This window comes from Microtus oregoni, unplaced genomic scaffold (assembly GCF_018167655.1).
Source record: "Microtus oregoni isolate MIOR12 unplaced genomic scaffold, Mior012 000019F_ref0000042, whole genome shotgun sequence".
Lineage (NCBI taxonomy): Eukaryota > Metazoa > Chordata > Mammalia > Rodentia > Cricetidae > Microtus > Microtus oregoni.
The window spans coordinates 19069506-19091460 of record NW_024543078.1 but is presented as its reverse complement, the minus strand read 5'-3'; the positions used below and the strand labels follow the sequence as shown (position 1 = coordinate 19091460).

General features: G+C 45.3%; 1 protein-coding gene and 1 non-coding gene across 6 annotated transcripts in view; one reads left to right on the top strand and one right to left on the bottom strand.

The window, feature by feature from the left end:
• Positions 1–10494, top strand: part of Pus10 (pseudouridine synthase 10) — a 73612-nt gene extending 63118 nt beyond the window's left edge. For 3 of the 5 annotated variants that reach the window (XM_041669772.1, XM_041669769.1, XM_041669770.1), the window contains exons 16-18: positions 1319–1461; positions 5896–5995; positions 9743–9803. In XM_041669772.1, the coding sequence (XP_041525706.1) occupies positions 1319–1461; positions 5896–5995; positions 9743–9793 (294 nt within the window). In that variant the 3' untranslated portion in view covers positions 9794–9803. Of the gene's footprint in view, positions 1–1318; positions 1462–5895; positions 5996–9742; positions 9804–9882 lie in introns of those variants that run through there. The other 2 variants (XM_041669774.1, XM_041669771.1) reach the window with 1 other exon arrangement.
• Positions 10495–13519: 3025 nt separating this feature from the next.
• Positions 13520–13626, bottom strand: LOC121459936. Its single transcript, XR_005976005.1, has one exon. It is a non-coding gene; the product is annotated as a U6 spliceosomal RNA (small nuclear RNA).
• Between the last annotated feature and the right edge of the window lie 8329 nt (positions 13627–21955).

Below are 21955 nucleotides of genomic sequence, written 5' to 3'. Positions count from 1 at the left end.
CTCCTCGTCAGTCCTGGGAGTCAGGCAACAGAAGCAGGTGTGTGTGTGTGTGTGTGTGTGTGTGTGGTGTTCTCTCTAGATAGCTGCTTGTTTTTATTTATTTCTTCCCTTCCACCCTCCCTCCCTTCCTTTCCACTTGCTATCCTGGAATTCATACTATAGATCAGGCTGACCTCAAACTCAGAGATCCGCCTGTCTCTGCCTGCAGAGTGCTGGGATTAAGGGCGTGCGCCTCCACTACACTGTCACGGTTGCTGTTGTAAAGGCCGCTGTTTCTGCTCTCTGAGTCTCTGTATACAGCATTGGAACTCTTCATCACAGTTCATTCGTGAAAACATTTGTCTTTTTGACTAGAGAAAGTCAAGCCCCATAGAGACAGCTCATCTCATAAGAATTATAGAATCATAAAAATCACGGTGGGTGGGGCTGTTAACTCCTGCCCTTCAAGTGTGGCCCTTGTCAGAACCTGTTTTCACCCTTGGTGTCCTGAAGGGAATGCAGGCTGAAGCCTTTCTCTCCTTGGCCAAGCCGTGGCTGCTCACTCATGCAAATTAGGAGGAGCTGTACCAGCAAGAAACTGCGGAGAAGTCAGAGTTCTTAAGAACCAACTTGTCTGGTTTGCCTAAAATCTATTTTTAAAAATTTGAAGTAGTTGACCCTTTGTAGTATTAATCCGTATTCCTTAATTTATATCACCGAACATACAGGGGGATCTCTAATCTGATGTAATTATAAGAAAAAGCAGCCTGTATCACTGAAAATCTGAATTGCTGAGATACGTGTGAATATTAATTTTGTAAACTGGGCTAGGAAATCCTGGAAGACCTTGAGTCACTGTTCAGACCTCTCTATAATCACTGTATGAAAGCATCTTGCTTAACGTTGTTGCGCCTCTTCCAGATACTGTCGGTTGTACTACAAACCCTGAAATAGATGCACACTGTTCCGTAAAATGTGCACACGTGACCCTCAGGTCCCACCTTCTACCTCCACTTCTCTTCAGCCCAAAGTCCTCACTTTTATGCCAATCACCTTGTGGCATCAGAAAACAAAGATAACAAATGTTGTCTTCTAGCAAAGTCCTGTGTCAGGATCCTGACTGATGTGTTAAGTGTCAGGGCAGAAGAACCCATGGGGTCATTCCCTTCCCAGCCTCCCGGCTTCTGATGGGGCTGTAGTGTTCAGATGAGAAGTCCCATAGAGCCTAAGGAGATGCAGCTGGCTCTGTCTTCCCGAGTTCCCACCCTGCTCTGACAGTAATGGGAACTAATGTGGTGAGCTATGGATGGCTTCGTGATTGTGTTACATCCTCCTCTAGGACTTAAAGATTGATCAGAAAACTCCTCTCCGGGTGCTCCACCGAAGGCCTTTGGCTGTGAGAACTCGGGCCATTCACTCCATGGAGACACACTACCTGGACGAGCATCATTTTCGTCTGTATTTGAAGACCCAAGCTGGAACGTATCCTTCTGCCTCTGCATTGCAGAGCCCTAACCAGAATGGGATCAGGATAGTTAATGCTGCCCTAGACAACAGCTTCAGTGATCTAGGAGACACTTATTTGCTAGACGTGTGTTCCCGTGTACCCCAGGTCTCGTGCACTCCAGGCTGACCTTGAACTCCTGACCCTCCTGCCTCCACCTCCCAAGTGCTGGGATTACAGGCCTGTGCCACCTCAGGTGGTCTGGGATATTTTGGAAAGGATTTGGGTGTATTCATTCAGTATTTTTGGAGTAGAATCAATACTTTTTTTCCTTTTTAGTTAAATCTTTTTTTGTTTTTATTGAATTATACATTTTTCTCTGCTTTCCTTTCTTCCTCTCCCTCCCCTTCTACCCTATCCTGTAATCCCCATGCTCTCAATTTACTCATGAGATCTTGTCTTTCTCTCCTTTCTATATAGATCTATGTATGTCTCTCTTAGGGTCCTATTTGTTGTCTAGGTTGTCTGGGATTGTAGACTGTACGTTGTTTTTTTTTTTCTTTGCTTTATGCCTAGAAGCCACATATGAGTGAGTACATATTTGTCTTTCTGGGTCTGGGTTATCTCAGTCAAGATTTTTTTTTCCCCTAGATCCATCCATTTACATGCAAATTTCAAGATGGCATTATTTTTTTTTTTACTTCTGTGTAGTACTCCATTGTGTAAAGATACCATATTTTCCTTACCCATTCTTTGGTTGAGGGCCATGTAGGTTCTTTCCAGGTTCTGGCTATGACAAACAATACCGCTATGAACATAGTTGAGCACTTGTCCTTGTGGTATGATTGAGCGTCCTTTGGGTATATTGCTAGGTCTTGAGGAAGGTTGTTTCCTAATTTTCTGAGAAATTGTCATACTGATATCCAAAGTGGCTGTACAAGTTTGCATTCCCACCAGCAATGGAGGAGTGTTCCCTTTACCCCACAATCTCTCCAGCATAAGTTGTCATCAGTGTTTTTGATCTTGGCCATTCTTACAGGTGTAAGATGGAATCTCAGAGTTGTTTTGATTTGCATTTCTCTGATGGCTAAGAAGGTTGAACATTTCCTTAAGGGTCTTTCAGCCATTTTAGGGAATCAGTACTTTTTGTTTGAAGTCTGTTTTCCCATTTGTATTTCAGAATAGTGTTTTAAACCATGAAGTGTCCATCAGTTCAATGCCAACTTTAAAGTTTACAGTTCTGTGACAGTGTCTTGCCCATTGTTTAGCATATAATAGACTCGGGAAGTACTTTTCATTGGTTCATTTGCCGTCTTTACACATTTTACAAGTCACATGTTCATAACCCTATTTGGTCATCTAACTATTTCAAGTGTTTGCCCAACTGAGTAAACACAGGAGGTAGAGGGGAGCAGGTATTTTACCCTCTTTAGAATTTGAGACAAGCGCTCATCGTGTTGCCCAGGCAGGCTCATCACGAACACTTAAGCAGTTCCCTGTCTCTGCCTCCAGGATGGTGGGAATACGGACACATGCTGTGTTGGTGCTTCTTGTCATAGTGATTGTAACTTATGTGCAGGGCTGTGTGAAAACCAAAACCCAAACTACATATCACCTACTTAAGCAATAATATGTCAGTGTTAGGACAGAGTTTCAAAACTCCAAAATTTTGACCGTGTTTTAAATAGACAAATGTAATACGTATTCACTCATAAGTGGCTTTTAGACATAAAGCAAAGAAAATCCGGCCTATAGGTCACAACCCCAGAGAAACTAGATAACAAAGAGGATCCTAAGAGAGACATACATGGATCTAAATAGGAAGGTGAAAAAAAGACAAGATCCCCTGAGTAAACTAAGAGTGTGGAGGTCATGGGAGAGGGTAGAAGGGGAGGGGGAAGAAGAGTGGGGAGTGGAGAGAAATGTATAGCTCAATAAAAACAATAAAATAGAAGATTGGAACTTGGAGTTTTAAATAGCTACCTGCCAAAGCTGATACTGATCGGTTCCAACTTGCGGCTTCAGGGTCAGAACTGAGTCTCTCAGACAGTGTATCGGAGAGCTCCGGCAGTCTTAGGCCTACTTTAGTATTTGCTTTCTTTTAAGACTGCTTCTTACTGTGGATCCTAGGCTGTCCCTGATCTCAAGATTCTGCCTCTGCCTTTCAAGTGCTGGGATTACAGGCATGTCTCACCATGCCTGGTTTTCCTATTGCCCCAGATTATAAGAATGAAATAAAACTAATTCTGTCTTTAATTTTACATACCAAGAGGAATGCTTTGTCTCTGGAAGAACTAGCATGATTTCAATCCTGTTAAGACATTTTTGGAAACAGCTACATGTATGTACTTAATACGCTAGCCAAGAAGAGCTGGTAAAACTACAGCTACCTCGTGGTTCTCGTAGTGCGTGGCCTTGTGTGCGCATTTCATGTTGTGCTGTCTCAGTCTCTCGTGACTCAACATGGCGGCCAGGCTCATTGCCTTCCGTCTGGTCCCTCCAGCACGAATTCAGGCCAGAACTTTCCATCGCTTCCTCCTTTATTACTGGCTTTCTCTGAAGAAAATGAGGGGAAAAGAACAACAATTGAAGAGAAATTCTGAATTCAGGAAAAAAAGAGCCACTGGATCATTGTACGCCTTCTGTTTGAGTCAAAACAAGTTATGGGGGAGGAGATGAAAAAGCGTGTACTGTTGCCTCCCAGCTAGTGCTGGGGAAGTCGTTTGTTTTCCTGTACCGACACCATAACCACTTACACTAACTTCTGCTTTTACTAACGCAGTGTTTTTGTGTTATTTTTCAGATGACGTCAGGGCTGCAGTGTGTGCTGTGGAGTGCTAATCTTATTAAGAACAAATGCCAGATTTAACCCTTGCCTTCAAAGCGTAAAGACGTATGTAGAGAACACAGTTGCTAAAGCCAGCCCCCAAAAGAATCTAGCCAGGTGTGGTTCACACTGGCCCTGTTATTCAGGCTTGCTTCTGCTCAAGACAGCCTGGACTACACAGTGGCTCCAAGGCCAGGTTGGGGTATGTGGCAAAAAACTCAGGAGCGTATATACACACAGATAGAAACAGAAAGCAAACAAAATCAAACAAGCAAAAAACTTAATTCTTTTCTCCCAGGTGCCCATAGCTGCAGCCTCGGGGCGGGCTTGCACCCCTTTTCTGACCTCAGCCATTATGCATACTTGGTGTACACTCAGAGACACACATGCACGTGTAAATAGGAAGTATCAAGTAGACTTTTAAAGAAGACTAAATAGTTTAATTTTTCCTCCCATCTTAATGCTAGTGTGTTACATGGAACCCCATTGTTGGCAGTCATTTTCTGTGTGGTCCTGTAGAAACTTCCCATTTCATAGATGTTAATTGCCATTATTGAAAAATGGGACCAGATATCAAAACAGAAATGACAAAGGGGGGGTGTTGAAAAGCATTGGGTTGGGCATGGTGGTGAAAGACCCTCCAAGAGTGTCTTTCCTCTGGGGAGACCCTTCCCAAGGAACAGCGAGACCACGTGTACGGATGCAAACAGCAAGAGGTTTATTCAGATACACAGGTGCCTGGGGCGACAAAGTCTCTCGGAGGACTTGTGCACCTCCAGGTCGGGGTAATGGGTTTATATATGTTTTGGGGAGCAAAAAGCACGGTACAGAAGCGAGAAGCGTAGTTACAGGATTTTTATTGGTTAGTTTGAATGTGGCCGGGTTCAGGTCGGGACAAGGTCCCTAGTTCCCGAGAATTCAGATATGGGCTGCCTTGGCTCTTATCTAGGGCAGACAGGGTTCCTCCTCCGGCCCAGCTACAGGTGTCTCTATCTCGTTTTGGCAGCTTCTAAACTGCCCTTTGTTCAAACCCTGAATATTCAGTACAAGCCTTGTAAAATGGCGTTACCGGTGCTAAGCTACTTAGCAAGCTGGACGGGGGTCTTTCAGTGGCACATGCCTTTAACACCAGCACTCAGGAGGCAGAGGCCGGTGGAGGCTAGCCTGGTCTACATAGTGAGTTCCAGGCTAGGTCTACACAGTGAGAAGCTGTCTCCAAAGGTGGGGGGGGGGGAGTGGCATTGAACTATATAGTCGATTTAATGTATATCCAAACCTTGGCATTTTGAGATGAGATGAGCTCATAAGAAACCCACACCTGGGGTGGGGGTGGGGGTGTCAAAGGTTTTCACTGTCAGCACTTGAATGGTGGAAGTGGGAAGGTGCAGGTCATGTTCATGTAGCCCGGGCCACATGGTGCCCTGTCTGAAACAGCAGAGTCGTGGCCTTCCGTGAGTTTGATGTAAACAGGTTCTGGTTACTATGCTGCACCTGGGCTGGTGGGATCCAGGCTGCTGGCAGCGAGCTCATTTTCTGAGATACACATCTCAAGTCCAGGTTCAGAAATGGCCTCACTTCTGTAACATTCCCTTCCCCTTGGCCAAAGTAGTTGTTGCTACATGAGCTTTTCCTTAAACAGACCTAGCTACATTAAAGAATTTGTACACGGAGACTTTGGGAGGACCAAGCCGAACATCGGCTCTCTGATGAACGTGACTGCAGACATCCTTGAACTCGATGTGGAGGTAAAGTATTCTATGGGGAGTGCACACCTGCCAGTCAAATTCAGCCAAATTAGGTCTTTTGACACTAAACCGAATAGCATCATCTGTGTCCGTGGGTGTTTTTTTATATGAGGGTTTTATTTAGATTTATTTTCTTTTATGTGTAAGAGTATTTTGTCTGCATGTATGTCTGTGCACCACATTGTGCCTGGTGTTCCTGGAATTGAGAAGAGGGTGTTGGGTTCCCCTGGAATCAGAGTTACAGATGGTTGTGAGCCATCAGGTGGGTGCTGGGAATGGAACCCAGGTCCTCTGGAAGAGCAGCTTGTACTCTGAACCACCAAGCATCTCTCCAGCCCTCTCTAGGTATTTGACAGGAGTAAAGCTTCACAGTAGCCTTGTAGTATAGGGAAGAATTATCTCTGTAATTATTTTAAACACACAAACCAGGATCCATTGGTGATACTTGTGGATTATATAATTGATTTACTAGTTGGTATCAGGTACTGTCATTTACTAATTTACCTGTGGCATCAGATTAAACCCTTCTGCACTTGAGAAGCAGAGTCTGGTGGATCTCTGAACTCAAGGCCACCCTGGTCTACATAGGTATTTCCAGGACGGCCAGGGCCATATAGAGATATCCTTTCTCAAAGAAGGGGCTTTAGGGCTGGACTTAGCCCGTCTCAGTAATGGCCATGGCTGCCAAGGCAGCACTGAATTCAGTCAGTCCCTGTGATCTACGCGGTAGAAGCAGAGCCCCACTCTCATCTCCTTGTGTGCTGGGGCATGGGCGTGTGTGTTCATGCATGAGTGTGCACACTCATCCCCTTGTGTGCTGAGGCATGGATATGTGTGTGCATGCACAAGTGTGTACACTCATCTGTTGGCGGAGGCCAATTGTTCATTCTGGGCTGCCCAGACCCCCAAATAATCACTCAGAAACTATATTATTTGCAATACTATTTGGCCAATAGCTTAAGCATCTTTTTTACTATCTCATGTCTTAAATTAACCCATTTCTATTAATCTGTGTATCGCCACATGGTTGTGGCTTACCAGGCAAAGTTCCGTCCCCAGCGTCTGTCTCCAGTGGGGCTACATTGTGTCTCTCTGACTCTGCCTTCTTTCTCCCAGCATTCAGTTTAGTTTTTCCACCTAGCTCGATTCTGCTAAGCCACTGGCCGAAACAGATTTATTCATTAACCAATAAAAGCAAAACATATACAGAAGGACCTCCCACACCACTCATCTTCTTGTGTGCAGTGGTATGGGCATGTGTGTGCATGCATGAGTGTACACACGCACATACAAAATAAGTTAAATGTTTAAAAAGGGATCTAAGACCCCTTGTTCCAGAGCACGCACTTAGAAATGATAGGAAATAGATAAAGTAAATTGAATTTCTCAAGCCTGGCATAGTGGTGCATCTATAATCCCACTTCTCAGGAGGCAGGGGCAAGAGAAATGTGAGTTTGAGGCCAGTGAGACCCTGACTCAGAACAAACACAGCAAAGCAGGTGATTGTCTTTGGGATCCCTGCCACAGTCTAGATCAGGTAAGAGTGCTGTGTTGTGCGGCTCTGCCCTTGTAGTATCAGCTGAAGCAGGGTTAAAGTCTAAAGAACGGCCCTTCCGGGCTGTGGGGTCATCCTTGCCTCCCTCCACTGCAAATCCCAGAAGAGGCTAGCGTTCTGCAAAGGTGCGTGAAGTGGACATGTGCCCAAGTGACCAGCCATGGCAGTCACGTTGTCATTAGACTGTACAGGCTCTTACATGGCTGCCAGGATCCACTTGCAGATTGATCAGCCTGTTGAGGCTGATGTAAGGAGACCGACAACTTAGTCTCACGGAAGGTGCCAACCACAGTCACTGCTTTAAAAAATTGGTTATCATATACCAGATGTTTAGCCCTGGAAACATACATACAAGTAACATAACACAGACTGAGCAGGTTATATTTAGGGTGTGTGTGTGTGTGTGTGTGTGTATTTATGTGTGTATGTAGCAACAATTAATGCCCTAAAGAGACCATGGATTTGAAAGAGCAAGGAAAGATATAGGGAAGGGTTTGGAGGAAGGGAAGGAAGGAGAAAATGATGTGATTGTATTATAATCTCAACATTAAAATTGAAAACATTTTCTCTAGAATGCTAGGCAAGACTCTACCTTAAACTATGCTCCAATCCATGTTAACAGACAGCTTGGGGTCAGTTTCTCAGCCCTGTCAGTAGGACTCCCTGTAGAGCTACTGAGCCATGGTGATGTGCCTCTCTTCCCTGTCTTCTGCCACCGTTGTGGCTCTTTGTGTCCCAGTTTTAGTTTGAGAGGCTACTCATTAACCTAAATATGATTATTTGGCACATGGCTTTATCTAAAACACTACACAATGCATTTTGGGATTTATTAGAGCAGTTTGCACAGTATTTGCTTGTCCAGTGGTTGAGGAAGCCTTGAGTGTGAACTGACCTGTGGGCTGATGAGCACATTCGTTTCAGAGAGGTGCTTCACACTCTGGGTTGGGTTGGGTTGGGGGGTAGTTATTTATTTATTTATTTTTGTTGGTGGTGGTTTTTTGTTTTTTCTAGGCAGGCTTTCTTTGCGTAGCCCTGGCTGTCCTAGCTCTGTAGACCAGGCTGGCCTTGAACTCAGAGAAATCCTCCTGCCTCTGCCTCCCAAGTGCTTTTTGTTTTTAAATATATCCCAGGCTTGCTTGGAGCTTGCCTTGTGGCTCACGCTAGTGTGTACTAATCTGTCGTAGCTCAGTCTCCTGGCTGCTGTGGCTGGTATACACGTGCACCCACACAAGCCACTTCCTAAGGGAGGTCCACCGAGAGGCCGGATAAGGTGTGTCTTGGTGTGTCTGGAATGTGATATGTGGAACTGGACTAGATTGCTTACTGTAATTTTAATCTGGAAGAACAAAGGGAGGGTAAGTAGCAATGGAGACTGATCAGATTTATTTAGATGCTTTTGATGTTTTGGAGCAGGGTCAGATGTAGCCCAGGTAGGCTGTAAACTCTTGACTCCTGCCTCTACCTCTGAAGTGCTAAGATTGCAGGCATGTTTCGTGATAGCCGACTTGACTGGGTTTTAAAAGAAGCAAAGCTTCTGAAATGAGAAGCTACTTGGTGGTTTTGTAGCTCTAGTGATGGTCATATTCATTCTCTTCCCCTTTAGTTAGAGACTGCTCGAGCCATGTGCCACTTAACACTGGTCCCGCTAGCTGATACCCTAGTGACATCATGCCTTAGGTTAAGTACGCCATGGTGTTTGCCCAGTGATGGAGTCACCGATGACACATTTCTCAGAATGTGTTCCCACCATTGAGTGATACATAGCTGTATTTTGTTAAGCAGAAGGTAATCAGAGCAACAGTTGTTGAAACTTGTGAGAAAAATAGTGTGGCTGCCCAAATTTGAATTTCTTCATACTTTATTCATAACTGACATGATGACTTGTCCACTCTTCTCCTAGGAGTCAAGAGGGATAAAGTAATTGTATGTCTATTAGTTCAGAAATGGCCTTCAGGGTTGCAGCTCTTATCAGTGTCATTTCTCCTGCACACAGCGAAATTGTCCCCAGAAATGCTTGCCAGAGTTTCTGTTTAGTGACTTTCCTTCCTCTCAGTCTGTAGATGTTGACTGGCCCCCTGTTCTGGATGACAGGAGTTCTGTTTAGTGACTTTCCTTCCTCTCAGTCTGTAGATGTTGACTGACCCCTGCTCTGGATGACAGGAGTTCTGCTTAGTGACTTTCCTTCCTCTCAGTCTGTAGATGCTGACTGGCCCCCTGCTCTGGATGACAGGAGTTCTGCTTAGTGACTTTCCTTCCTCTCAGTCTGTAGATGCTGACTGGCCCCCTGCTCTGGATGACAGGAGTTCTGCTTAGTGACTTTCCTTCCTCTCAGTCTGTAGATGTTGACTGGCCCCCTGCTCTGGATGACTAGCTTCCACATCTGGACACAGAGGGCTTTCCTGACGTGATGCGGACATACAGGCGGCGTATCCTGGAAAATGACTTACCCACCACCACAGTGTCTTCAAAACGGCTTGGATCGTGTTCATCTGTTTCTGAAGTTCACTGTAACATCTCAGGATCTATATGTACGCATATTTTGTGTTCTGAGGATGTCTTACGTTTTCTCATTCCGTCTCATGGCCACAGAACCAAAATAGGAATGATCGAGCCATTTTCCCTTTTAATTCTGTCACTAGAGACGTGTGCAGTGGGAGACACTGTTAAGAGGAGCTGTGACTTCTTCAGTGAGATTTCCCACGGGAACCCCTGCACCTTTAAAGTAAAGTGCTCCAGTTTTCAGATCATCTGAATAAACGCTGCAACTAGACTCACGTGCTAGAGTGTCCTGTGGATTTCTGTATCTCCAATGCACATTTGATAGGGACTATTTCTCCCGGTTCCCCTCAAGTGTTATCAGTGGAAGGACTTTAAGGTGAGATTTGTCATAAGTCCTAATGACCTCAAGTTACTAGTTTGACAATCTAAAGTTGTCGGTACTTGTCTCCTGTAGAACCTGTGACCGTGCTGGGGGTGAACCTGTAGAGCCACGGTTCCCACCTGTGACCATGCTAGGGGTGAACCTGTAGAGCCACGGTTCCCACCTGTGACCATGCTAGGGGTGAACCTGTAGAGCCACGGTTCCCACCTGTGACCATGCTAGGGGTGAACCTGTAGAGCCACGGTTCCCACCTGTGACCATGCTAGGGGTGAACCCGTAGAGCCATGGTTCCCACCTGTGACCATGCTAGGGGTGAACCTGTAGAGCCACGGTTCCCACCTGTGACCATGCTAGGGGTGAACCTGTAGAGCCACGGTTCCCACCTGTGACCATGCTAGGGGTGAACCTGTAGAGCCACGGTTCCCACCTGTGACCATGCTAGGGGTGAACCCGTAGAGCCATGGTTCCCACCTGTGACCATGCTGGGGGTGAACCTGTAGAGCCATGGTTCCCACCTGTGAGTCGTGACTCCCATAGGGGTTGCATATGAGATGTTTATAATACAATTCATAACAGTAGCAGATTACAATACGTTCATGGTTGAGGTCACCATCATATAAGGCACTGCATTAACGGGTCACAGTATTGGGGAGGGTGAGAGCCACTGGCCTTGACACTTTCCTGCACCCTTTAAGGAAAGTGAAACAAGTGCCTTCAATAACTTCTTTCCCAGGTTACAAATTCAAAAATCTGAGCTTGCTAAACAAATACAAACACATTTTACAGTGTTTCAACTATTTTCTAACTTCAAACATCTTAATCTTAATAAGGTATATCTAACTTTATATCTAATTCCATAAACAAGGAAACAGTTAAAGGACACCTAAGATACCAGTTACTCCTGTTGACCAGGACTGGAACTGAAGTTGTGCCTCCAGGGTCCTTTCTGTACACACTTGTCGCTCCTCTGGCTGACCGTGCTCTCGAGGGGGCCAGTTAGATGCGCAGTGCCTTCTGGAATTGGGTAGCAAGTTGCTCCCAGGAAGTGGCTAATGCATGTCTTAGATGATCTCATATAATTATTATTTGTAATGAATGGCATGATGAAGAAGCCATAAACATATTGAACCAAAAGAAGTTGAATTAATCATTGAAAATTCCAGAAGAGAAACTCAATAAAATACGAATTTAAGTGTAATTTTTATCATCTGGCACAACTTCTTGACCTTTGTCCTTCCTCCCTTCCTCCTTCCCTCTCTCCCATTCTTCCTTCCTCCCATCCTCCCTCCCTCCCTCCTTCCCTTCCTTCCTGATACATCACTTTGAACAATATTTGATTGTTCAGTTTCTCTGCACACAGTTCACAGTGTAAGATCTATTTTAGTCTGAGGTCATGCTGCAGCCGGGGCCATACAGATCTGAGTGGCCTGTGCTACCACCTCAGTCCATGGTGACGTCTGGGCCTAGACTGCTTCAGAGGACCATGTCTGGGTCCGTGGTCTTACCACAGTTGGGTCTGTGTTAATATCCATGACCCATATTACAACCAAAGGCCACGTGGATGCCTGGGGTCTAGGCCACAACCATTGGCCATGCTGGTGTCCAAGGGCTATGCCGCCACTGGGGTCATACTGATCCGGGCGACCTGGGGCAATGATGTCTGGGTTCAAGTTGCTGCTGAGGGCATATCTGGGTCAGTGGTCCTGCTGAAGCTGGGGTCTGTGGTGATGTCCATGGCCTGTGTTACCACAGGGGGCCATAGGAACCATGTGTGTTGAAATCCACGGGCCTTGCTGAGCTGACTCTGCCCTCCATACAGGTGGCCTCACCCCTTCCTTACCTTGCAGCCTGAGAACTGGTCCCACCCCTCACAGGAGAGCTCCACCCCACTCCCTACCACTGCCTTGGGAGAACTGTCCCAAGGCCGTCCCTAGCTTGAGGAGGGTGGCCCTGACCAGCTCAGCCACCACCCAGGCCCACATCCTGGACCTCTGCTTGGCCCACCTTAATATCTACTCCATTTAGGACCTGCTGGATTGTATAAAGGGCTGGTCCTGCAGAACAATATTTGCAGACTCTGCATGACTGGGGACAACTGCAGGAGATCTGAGAGGAGTTTTGGTGAGGGTCCAGTGGAGATGGTGTGCCAGAGGCCAGAGGACCTCTGCACATCTGCGGTGAACATCTGTGGGTAGGGCTGGCAGGAGAGGGGGTAGACTGCATGACACAGCAGCCCTCAGGGCCACTAGGATGAACGAGGTGTTGGAGAGGTGGGGGTGCGAGGTGGTCTTTTTGTTTGTTTTTAATTAATTTGGGGGGGACACTGGAGGGACTGGGAGGTGAGTGGGGTTAGGGTGCATAAAGTGAAATTTCTAAAGGATAAAGAATGATGTTATTAAAAAGATGGATTTTTAGATATTATAACAGGAAAACGTTTTTGCTTGAGGTGTAAAGGGAAGCCTACTGCTTTGAGACCATGTCTCATCGTCAGTGAATAGTAGCAAAGGGTTTTTCTTCACTGTCTGAAACATGCAAAGGGGATGACAGAGCTTAGCTGATACAGAGCTAAAGGTTAAAGACTTCTAGTGAGTAAACTTTCAGCTTCTGATGAAATTTCGCTGCAGAAGAAGTTTAAATAATTTAGCATAAATCATGGTTTCTTTTAGCTCAGCTTTGAATCCAGTGAACCCAAAACACAATGCCAGGAACTTCCAGCAAACTGTTTCTTGAATTATTTCCTGTTGAAGTGGCTGCTGAGGTCCATGGGACTTGGGGGTCACAGGAGCAGGAAGTAGTTTATTACCTTGGTTTCCCTTCTATATGCTCTATTTAAATTAGGAGCATTGTTAGTTGCAGAATGAGCGTTTTGTTCTTACAAATATAATCTGTAGTTTAAGGGGAAAAAATTAACTCCAAAGAACAGGAGGAGTCAGAAAAAAACCCACCAGAATTAATAAATGAGAATTTTCCTAGTAGAGTAACTGGTTCCTTTGCAAATTGAATTGATTTTAAGTTAGATTTACATTTCGTAAGAGAAAAAACAGGTTTTTCTTTTTTCACTTGGAGCTTTATTGTTGTTTTTTTTTTTTTTTTTATGGAACGCTTCACGAATTTGCGTGTCATCCTTGCGCAGGGGCCATGCTAATCTTCTCTGTATCGTTCCAATTTTAGTATATGTGCTGCCGAAGCGAGCACGGAGCTTTATTGTTTTTAAATTAAATTTATTCTTTGATAGTTTTATAATGCACATAACACAAGTGGTCACACCCCCCCCCCATCCTTTTTGGTTTTATTTTTGAGACAAGGTCTCTCTGTGTACCTGTCCTGAACTCACAGGTATCCGCCTACCTCTTCCACTAGGATTAAAGGCGTGCACCACCACACCGACCGGCACTCTTTCTTACCTCCCTCCCCTCCCCAGAGAACTCTCTCCGAGACCCTTCCCACTTTCACGGCTTCATTTTGTGACCCACTGAGATTACAGCCTTTGTGGGCATAGATGTGGAGCACTGTGAGCTCACATACAGCTGCAGCATTTAAGACCACACCCCTTCAAGCATGCGTCAAGAGCTAGCAGTTCCTCAGGTGGGACAGGACCCCGTGACCCCTCCCTGATGATTGCCCCAGTCATGCCATCTTGTCGAGAAGGTGATGTCTCAGCATCCTCATCAGCCAGCTCATCTGTTATTTCTGCTCCTTGGTCTGGGTTGGAGGTCCACACAGGAGAACGGACTGCGTGTGGTAAGCTTTGTGAGGAAGGTCCCTGGAGACAGGGTCTCACGCTGCAGCGTGGACTGGACCTGAGGTCAGGATTCTCCTTCCTCTGCCTCGCAGAGTGTTTGGATTGAACTCGGGCCATAACCCCGTCCAGGTGGAAGCTTTTCTGAATGGGTTTGTACATGGCACTGGCTTACCTTGGAACTTAGGGAGGGAATGTGTTTCCCTTTACACTTCCGTTATCGAGGGAAGTCAGGACAGGAGCTGAAGCAGGAGCCACGGGAAACACCGCTTCCTGGCTCACTCCTCGTGGCTTGCTCGGTCTGCTTTCGTATAGCACCCAGGACCACGAGCTCGGGTAGCGCTGCTCACGGTGGGCGAGGCCCTCTAACAACAATCCATCACCAAGACTGCACCACAGACTTGCCCACGGGCCTAGCCTATGGAAACACTTCCTCCATCGAGTCCCCCTCCACGCAGATAGTCTAGCCTGTGCCAAGTTGACATAACTTTATTACCATGAGAAAAAAAAATGACTTTCATATCTTTTAATTCTTTTCACTTCAAAATAATTCCAAACTTAAAAAGTCCTGAGAAAAGTACAAAGGAACTTTCCCACCGAGCTGCCGAGCAGGCAACACCTCACCATCTCAGATACATCAGTGTGTGATTCCAGGAAGGCATCTTGTAAATCACAGGACGCCCACCATACCAGGAAGTCAGCACTGACAGACTCCCGTTATCTAACCCGAAGGCTTCCCTCGGGTTGCTGTTGTTTGTCACGGGCTTCAGGGTCGAGTCACCACGCTCTGTAGTCAGTGGTCATGGTAACATTCATGAAGCGGTTTTCAGATTGCAGACCAGTTAGTCAGCTGTCCACCCCTCAGTCCAGTGTGCCTGGTGCTTCCTTATCAGCCTCGGGCGTGGGAGAATGCCACTGAAGAAATGGTTTCTCGCATCCTACCAAGTATTCCAGTTACTGGGGGGTGGGAGGTGGTATTTGGGTAAGGTATGGTCTATCTCCAGTCTAACATTCCCCCTGGCCCCTGCTGGCCAGTACCGTGTAATAGACCGGATCTTCACTCGCCCTACTCAGCTTCTACTGAGCCGAGTACTGTCTGCCAGATTGTGTCTTTCCTTCTTGTGTGCTCACTGGCATCCCATGGGCAGGCCGGGCTTTCCTCCACTTTCTATCCGCATCATCGTAGCCTTGGTTTTGTTTTGTGGGGTACTGGGGACTGAGCCAAGACAAATTGGCCTTTTGTCACTACCACACCCCACTTACAGATCCCCATTTTATTCGATGAGGTGGTAATTTGTTACTAACATTACTTTTCTTTCTAAGAATCGTTCTGAGTAGTGGGAGTGCAAGCTCGTTCCTGTGTCCTTTTGACATCATCTCCATCTTTCTTCGAGTATGTTCTTACTATGACACAGAGCTCATCTTTGTATTTCCTCTGTACTAGCCATGAAATCGACAAATTCTCTAAGAGGATCTGGTTCCATTTGTGGGAAATGCTACTTTTCTAGAATAAGCTTCTTCCTGCGCTTACATGTGTGTGTCCATGCATGCTACTGCACACGTATGGAGGTCGAGATAATTTACGGGATCAGTTCGTTCTTGCCTACCACGTGGGTCCAGGGGATTGAACTTGGATTGTCAGGCTTGGCATGAGTGCCTTTGTTCACTGAACCCTCTCAACATCCCAAAAGTATTTAATTTTTTTTTTTTTTTTGAGACAAGATGTCATGTGGCCCCGACTGGCCTTGAACTTACCATGTAGCCAACAATAATCTTAAACTATTTCCTGCAACCAAGAGCCTGGAATATAGGTGTATAGAATGCCTGCTTTATGTGATGCTGGAGAATGGGGGGCCCCTGCAGATCAGAGAAGCAACTGAGCTACCCCCCCCAACCCCAGAAAATGGTATTTAGAAACCAAGGTTTGGGGATCACATGTGCTCATTGCTATTGTGGATTACTGTTCGTAAGCCCTCTCATAGAACACGTAACATCTAGAAATTTCTATATATACCAAAAAGCTATGGTTATAATTATCAGCATTTCCAGTGTCCGCCCTCTATTTCTCCTTTTCAAATTTCTTTCTTTTTGTTGTTGTTGTTTTGCTTTGTTTTTTGTTTTTCGAGACAGAGTTTCTCTGTAGCTTTGGAGCCTGTCTGTCCTGGAACTAGCTCTTGTAGACCAGACTGGTCTAGAATTCACAGAGATCTGCTTGCCTCTGCCTCCCGAGTGCTGGGATTAAAGGTGTGCACCACCCCTCCCCCCTGGCCTTTTCAAAATTCTTAATTCTCCGCTATGATGGCAAATCTGACTCCCGTTAGCTTCAACGCACACCACAACATGAACATAAAACCCTTAGAGTAACTACCCTCCTATTGCTTCCTCCAAGATCACTACAATCCCATTATCAATAAAATCTGAACAGACTAATAATGAATAAGGAGATAAAACTAACAAAAGACCCCCCCCCCCCAAAAAATATCCTAGGACCTGATGGTTTCACTGCTACCATTTAAAGAACTGTTAGCAATCTCCAACTTTTCTGAAGCAAACAAAGAATGTTTCCAAGCTCTGATGGCAATATCCAACAATGACATCACTAAGGGAAAACTCAGGCCACTATTTCTTATAAACATACATGAAAAATTAAGATGCTAGCAAGACAAACTCAACAGCATACTCCAAAGAGTATGATTATGGCCATGTGGGATTGCCTCAAGGGTTCGAGGATGGGTCAGTATGACAAAAGAATTCCCATGACATTTTTGGCAGAACTGTTCTAAACTGCATATGGAACCACAAGAGAGAGCAGGTAAAGTGAGCGGAAGCCCAAAGAATAACATTGGAGAGAAAGGCATGGTGTCTCAACGGGAAATCCTAGGGCTCTGCTGACAGGGGTGGGAAGACCATGAGTTTGAGACACACAGCAAGATCCGGGCCAGCCTGGGATATACAATAGGGGCACATTTCAAAATAATAGCAAAGACTGGGGATGTAGCTCAGTCAGCAGGACGCTTGCTTAGCACGTGTGAGTCCCTGGGTTCCAAGCTCAGTACATCGTTAAAATAGCGTGGTGGTGTCTACCTGAAACTCCAGCACCCAAGGTCATCCTCAGCGACACAGGAAATCTGAAGCCAGCCTGACTACTTGATTTCAAAATGTAACTAAAAGTTGCAGTAGTCAAAATAGCAGGTATTTGCTCAAATATAGCCACACATGCCAGCCCGGAAATAAGTTCATGCATTTACGTCTAGCTTCTTTCTGACAGAAGTGTCAGGAATGTACAATGGGGAAAGAAGAGGAAAAGGCTCTGGGAACTGGGTCTACCTGCCCATGTATGCGATGAGTTCCTCAAGTCACACCATTTACAAAGATCACCTAGAGGTCACCTCAAATGTTCAGAGCTAAAACTAAAACTCCTAGGGGAGAAATGGGGGAAAGGCAACCTGACCGTGCTCTAGGCAATTGTGCTTTTGAATTGCCACCAAAAGAGCGACCAACGAATGCAAAACTAGACAAATGGAATTACTAATGAAAAGGGCTTCCTTGGAACAGCAAAGGAAAGAACAAAGTGGAAAGACCACCCCCAGAATGGGACATCTGATAGTAGGCTGCTATCCAGAACAATCCAATAGAAGAAGACAAAGGATGCCCTGGTGTGGTGACACGCCTTCAACCCCAGCACCTCTGATCTACTTAGCAAGTAATAAGACCACACACACACACACAAAGGATGTAGTTAGTTAAATGGACCAAAACCCATTACATATGTTCTCAACAAACAAAGGGTCAACAAGCCTATAAAAAGAAAACTCAGTCAGGGAGACAAAAATTAAAATGGGACCCCACTTCATGCCTATCAGAATGGCTATTACAAAAAGAGGGAAGTCGGGCTGAAGAGATGGCTCAGCATCTAGCAGAGGACCAGAGTTCCCAGCATCCATGTGAGAGGGCTCACAACCACCTATAACTTTGGCTTCTGGGAATCCAATGCCATCTTCTGGCCTCCTAGGGCACCAGCACTCATGTATGCACCACACACACACACATGCATGCACATACACACGCACACACATACACACTCACATGGAGAAAGCTAACAAATGCTGGTAAGAACATGGAGTAAGGAGAAACTGCAATGTTGGTAAGAATGTATGTTGGTTCAGCTGTTATGGGAGTTCCTCAGAAAAGCAGAACAACTGTGTGGTCTAGCAATCCCATTATTGGGTTTATATATCTACATCCCAAGGGGGGAAAAAATCAGTATGTTGATATCTACATTCCCATGTCCACAGATTTACAATCACCAAGCTACTAAGTCGATCTGAGTGTCTGCCAGTGGGTGAGCAGATGAAGAAAATACAGTACAAATACACAGTGAGATGGGATTCAGCCATTTCATGGGGGAAACCCTGTCATTTGCGACAATGTAGACAAGCCTGGGATAAAACTGTGAGGCCAAGAAAACAGATACTCCATGATGTAGTCCATACAAGAAATCTAAAATCGTTTAAGTCAGAATGGGGTGTTGGAAGGTTGGGATGCACTTGAGAGGAACTGGGGAAACAGGCGGTCAAAGGACACAATTTTGGAGGTCATCTTTAAAGAAATAAAGTTGAGATGACTCCATGGGTAAAAGCACCTCCCCCAAACCTGGTGACCCAAGTTTGCGTCATGGGACCCACGTGATGGAGGGAGAGAGCTGTCCTCAGCTGTGCTCTCACCCACAGATGAATAAAATCTAATAAGAATGTACACCTAAGAAACTTTCTGTGGGAGGGGTGCACCCACACACTGAGACAATGGGGATGTTCTATCGGGAACTCACCAAGGCCAGCTGGCCTGGGTCTGGAAAAGCATGGGATAAAACCGGACTCTCTGAACATAGCGGACAATGAGGAATACTGAGAACTCAAGAACAATGGCAATGGGTTTCTGATCCTACTGCACGTACTGGCTTTGTGGGAGCCTAGGCAGTTTGGATGCTCACCTTACTAGACCTGGATGGAGGTGGGTGGTCCTTGGACTTCCCACAGGTCAGGGAACCCTGATTGCTCTTCGGGCTGACGAGGGAGGGGGACTTGATGGGGGAGGGGGAGGGAAATGGGAGGTAGTGGCGGGGAGGAGGCAGAAATCTTTAATAAATAAATAAATAAATAAACAAACAAACTTTCTGTGAGAGGAAGAACACACAGAAGTTCCTTATTTCAACCTCTGCTCTTCTCATCACGGCCATGAAGGGAACTCAAAGATCCTGACCATATTGCCCCCTGAGACTTCGACCCTGGGGCGGGGCAGCCGGGTGTGAAGGCATACTCCTTCAATCCTAGCACTAAGGAAGAGTTTGAGACAGGCGTGGTCTACAGTGAGTTCTAGGGCAGCCTGAGCTACATGGTGAAACACTGTCTCTGAAAAAAAAAAAAAGAAGAAGAAAATCTTTGAAAAAGGGATATCAATTGTTTCCTGAGACACCATTTCAAAGGGCAGTAACGGAGAAAAGCATTGCTGAGAACATTCTGTAAAACGCCTAATGTTTCTAAACAACTGCTCCTTAGAACAAGGATGTGGCAAACAGTAAGGGAAGTTAACTGAGATTTTGTGAGCAAATAGCAAAATTTTAGCAAGCAGTTTTAGAAAATGGTTTATTTCGTCGCCAAGAAAAAAAAATCACAGTATACAAAGATATTACAAAAGTAACACAATGTTTTGTACAATAAAAGACATCTTGACATTTAAAAAATATTTCATCTTGATACAGAGCTTGACGTCTTAGATAATAGTATCTGAGAACTTTAAAAAAATAATTTCCTCAAGTGCTTTGAAGTTCATTCGTTATCAAGCATATAAAATAAGTTTCAAATGCAGTCAGCTCAGCAGGAGAGCACTTGCCCAGCAGTTATATGACTCGGGGTTTGATTCCAGTATGATGCTCCCCTCTCTTCCCCTCAGAAATCTAAATATTTTAAACCAGATGCAGTGTGGTGGCATACGCCTACAACCCCAGCACTCGGAAGGGAGAGGCAGGTGGACAGTAAATTCAAGATCAAAACAGCAACAGATTTCACTATTTAGCTGAGATTTTTGAATCCATGGCCAACAGTATTTTCCAATTCTTTGATTGACAACTGATTGATGTCTCCCATGTCGCACAGGCTGATTGTCAAGTCCTACCCTCAAGCACACCTCCCGCCTCAGCCTTCCAGGTGCTGAGGCTACAGACGCGAATCACTGTGAGGTCTATTGAAGACTGAAAGTCACAGGGATCCTGAAGCACGCCAACCTTATCCTAATGTTTTGATTAAAAAAGCTTAAAAAGAAAATAACACAAGATGTTTTTAGCTTCTCTTTCTGAGCTCAAGAGATATTCATTCTGTTTATACGGAAAAAGCAAGAACTAAGTGGTGATATGAGGATACTGGCAACAGGGGAAGAGATGTGGTGCACAGGTGGAGTTTGGGAAGGAAGGCCCATGTCCTCCAAACCAGGTGAAATACAAGCCGGGCGGTGGTGGCGCACGCCTTTAATCCCAGCACTCGGGAGGCAGGGACAGGTGGATCTCTGTGAGTTCGAGACTAGCCTGGTCTACAGAGCTAGTTCCAGGACAGGAACCAAAAGCTACGGAGAAACCCTGTCTCGAAAATTCAAAAAAAAAAAAAAAGGAAAAGAAATACAAGTGCAACTAGGGAGAAGGGGAACGTGGCTAAACACATTTTTAAGTTATAAAATGAGTTCTGTGACCAGGAAAACAGCACCTGGAAATAAAACATCATTTGAAAATACTCTAAGCACAGATGCAGATGAACCTTAGTTCCATTTAGAGGAGAAACTAAGAAAGAAGTCAATGTGGGGTAACATCTGCTGAGCTTCCTAACAGCTGTGTTATCAGTGCCAACTACTACCGAATTGCTACAATCATCTGAGCTGGGCATGCAGATCAATATGGTCAAATGCTTCCCCGGCAAAGCCCAATTAAATTAAATCTGTCACTGATGTCCAGAACCACATACACTTGGTGTGACTGTGCACACCTGTAATCCCAGCACTCCGGAGGTAGAAGCAGAAGGATTCGAAGGTTAAGGTCATCTTTGGCTACGTGGCAGGTTTGAGGCCAGCTTGAGCTTTATGAAACCCCATCTCAAACAGGAGTTCAAAGGAGGTGGTCAGCTTCGCATATACACTGAGGAAAGACCTGGATTTGCTGCTGTCTTGATAGATTTGGGAGATGAAGAATCAAGGGCGACATCAAGGTTTTTGCCTTAGCATTAGAAGCACAGCATGACAATTTCCAGAGCTGGTGAGGTGCGGAAAAGCAAGCCAAAAGCAAGGCTCGATACATCGAACTAAAATTTAAATTTATTTTGTAATTTTTTTTTCTGTTTCCCTCTACAAGGGGTTGAACACAGGGTCTTGCAAACATTAAGCAAGCTCTACCACTGAGTTACATCTTAGCCTTTTCTATCTTTATTTTGAGACAAAATTTCCATAAGCTGCCCAGGCTGGTACTGAGCTTACTATGCAGCCCAGGCAGGCCTTGAACTGTAATGTCAAACAGACAGATGACAGACATGGGCTAGAACATCTGGTTAGATTCCTGATAGAGAAGTAGACGGGCTTTATGAGATTAAAGGGAATGAGGGCATCTTCTAATAAAGAAAAGGCTTAAAAAAGCATGCTTCTTGAAAATATTGGTATTAAGCTATTTTTTTAAAGACTTATTTTATTATGTATACAATGTTCTGTGTCTGCATGTATGCCTGAAGGCCAGAAGAGGGCACCATATCTCAT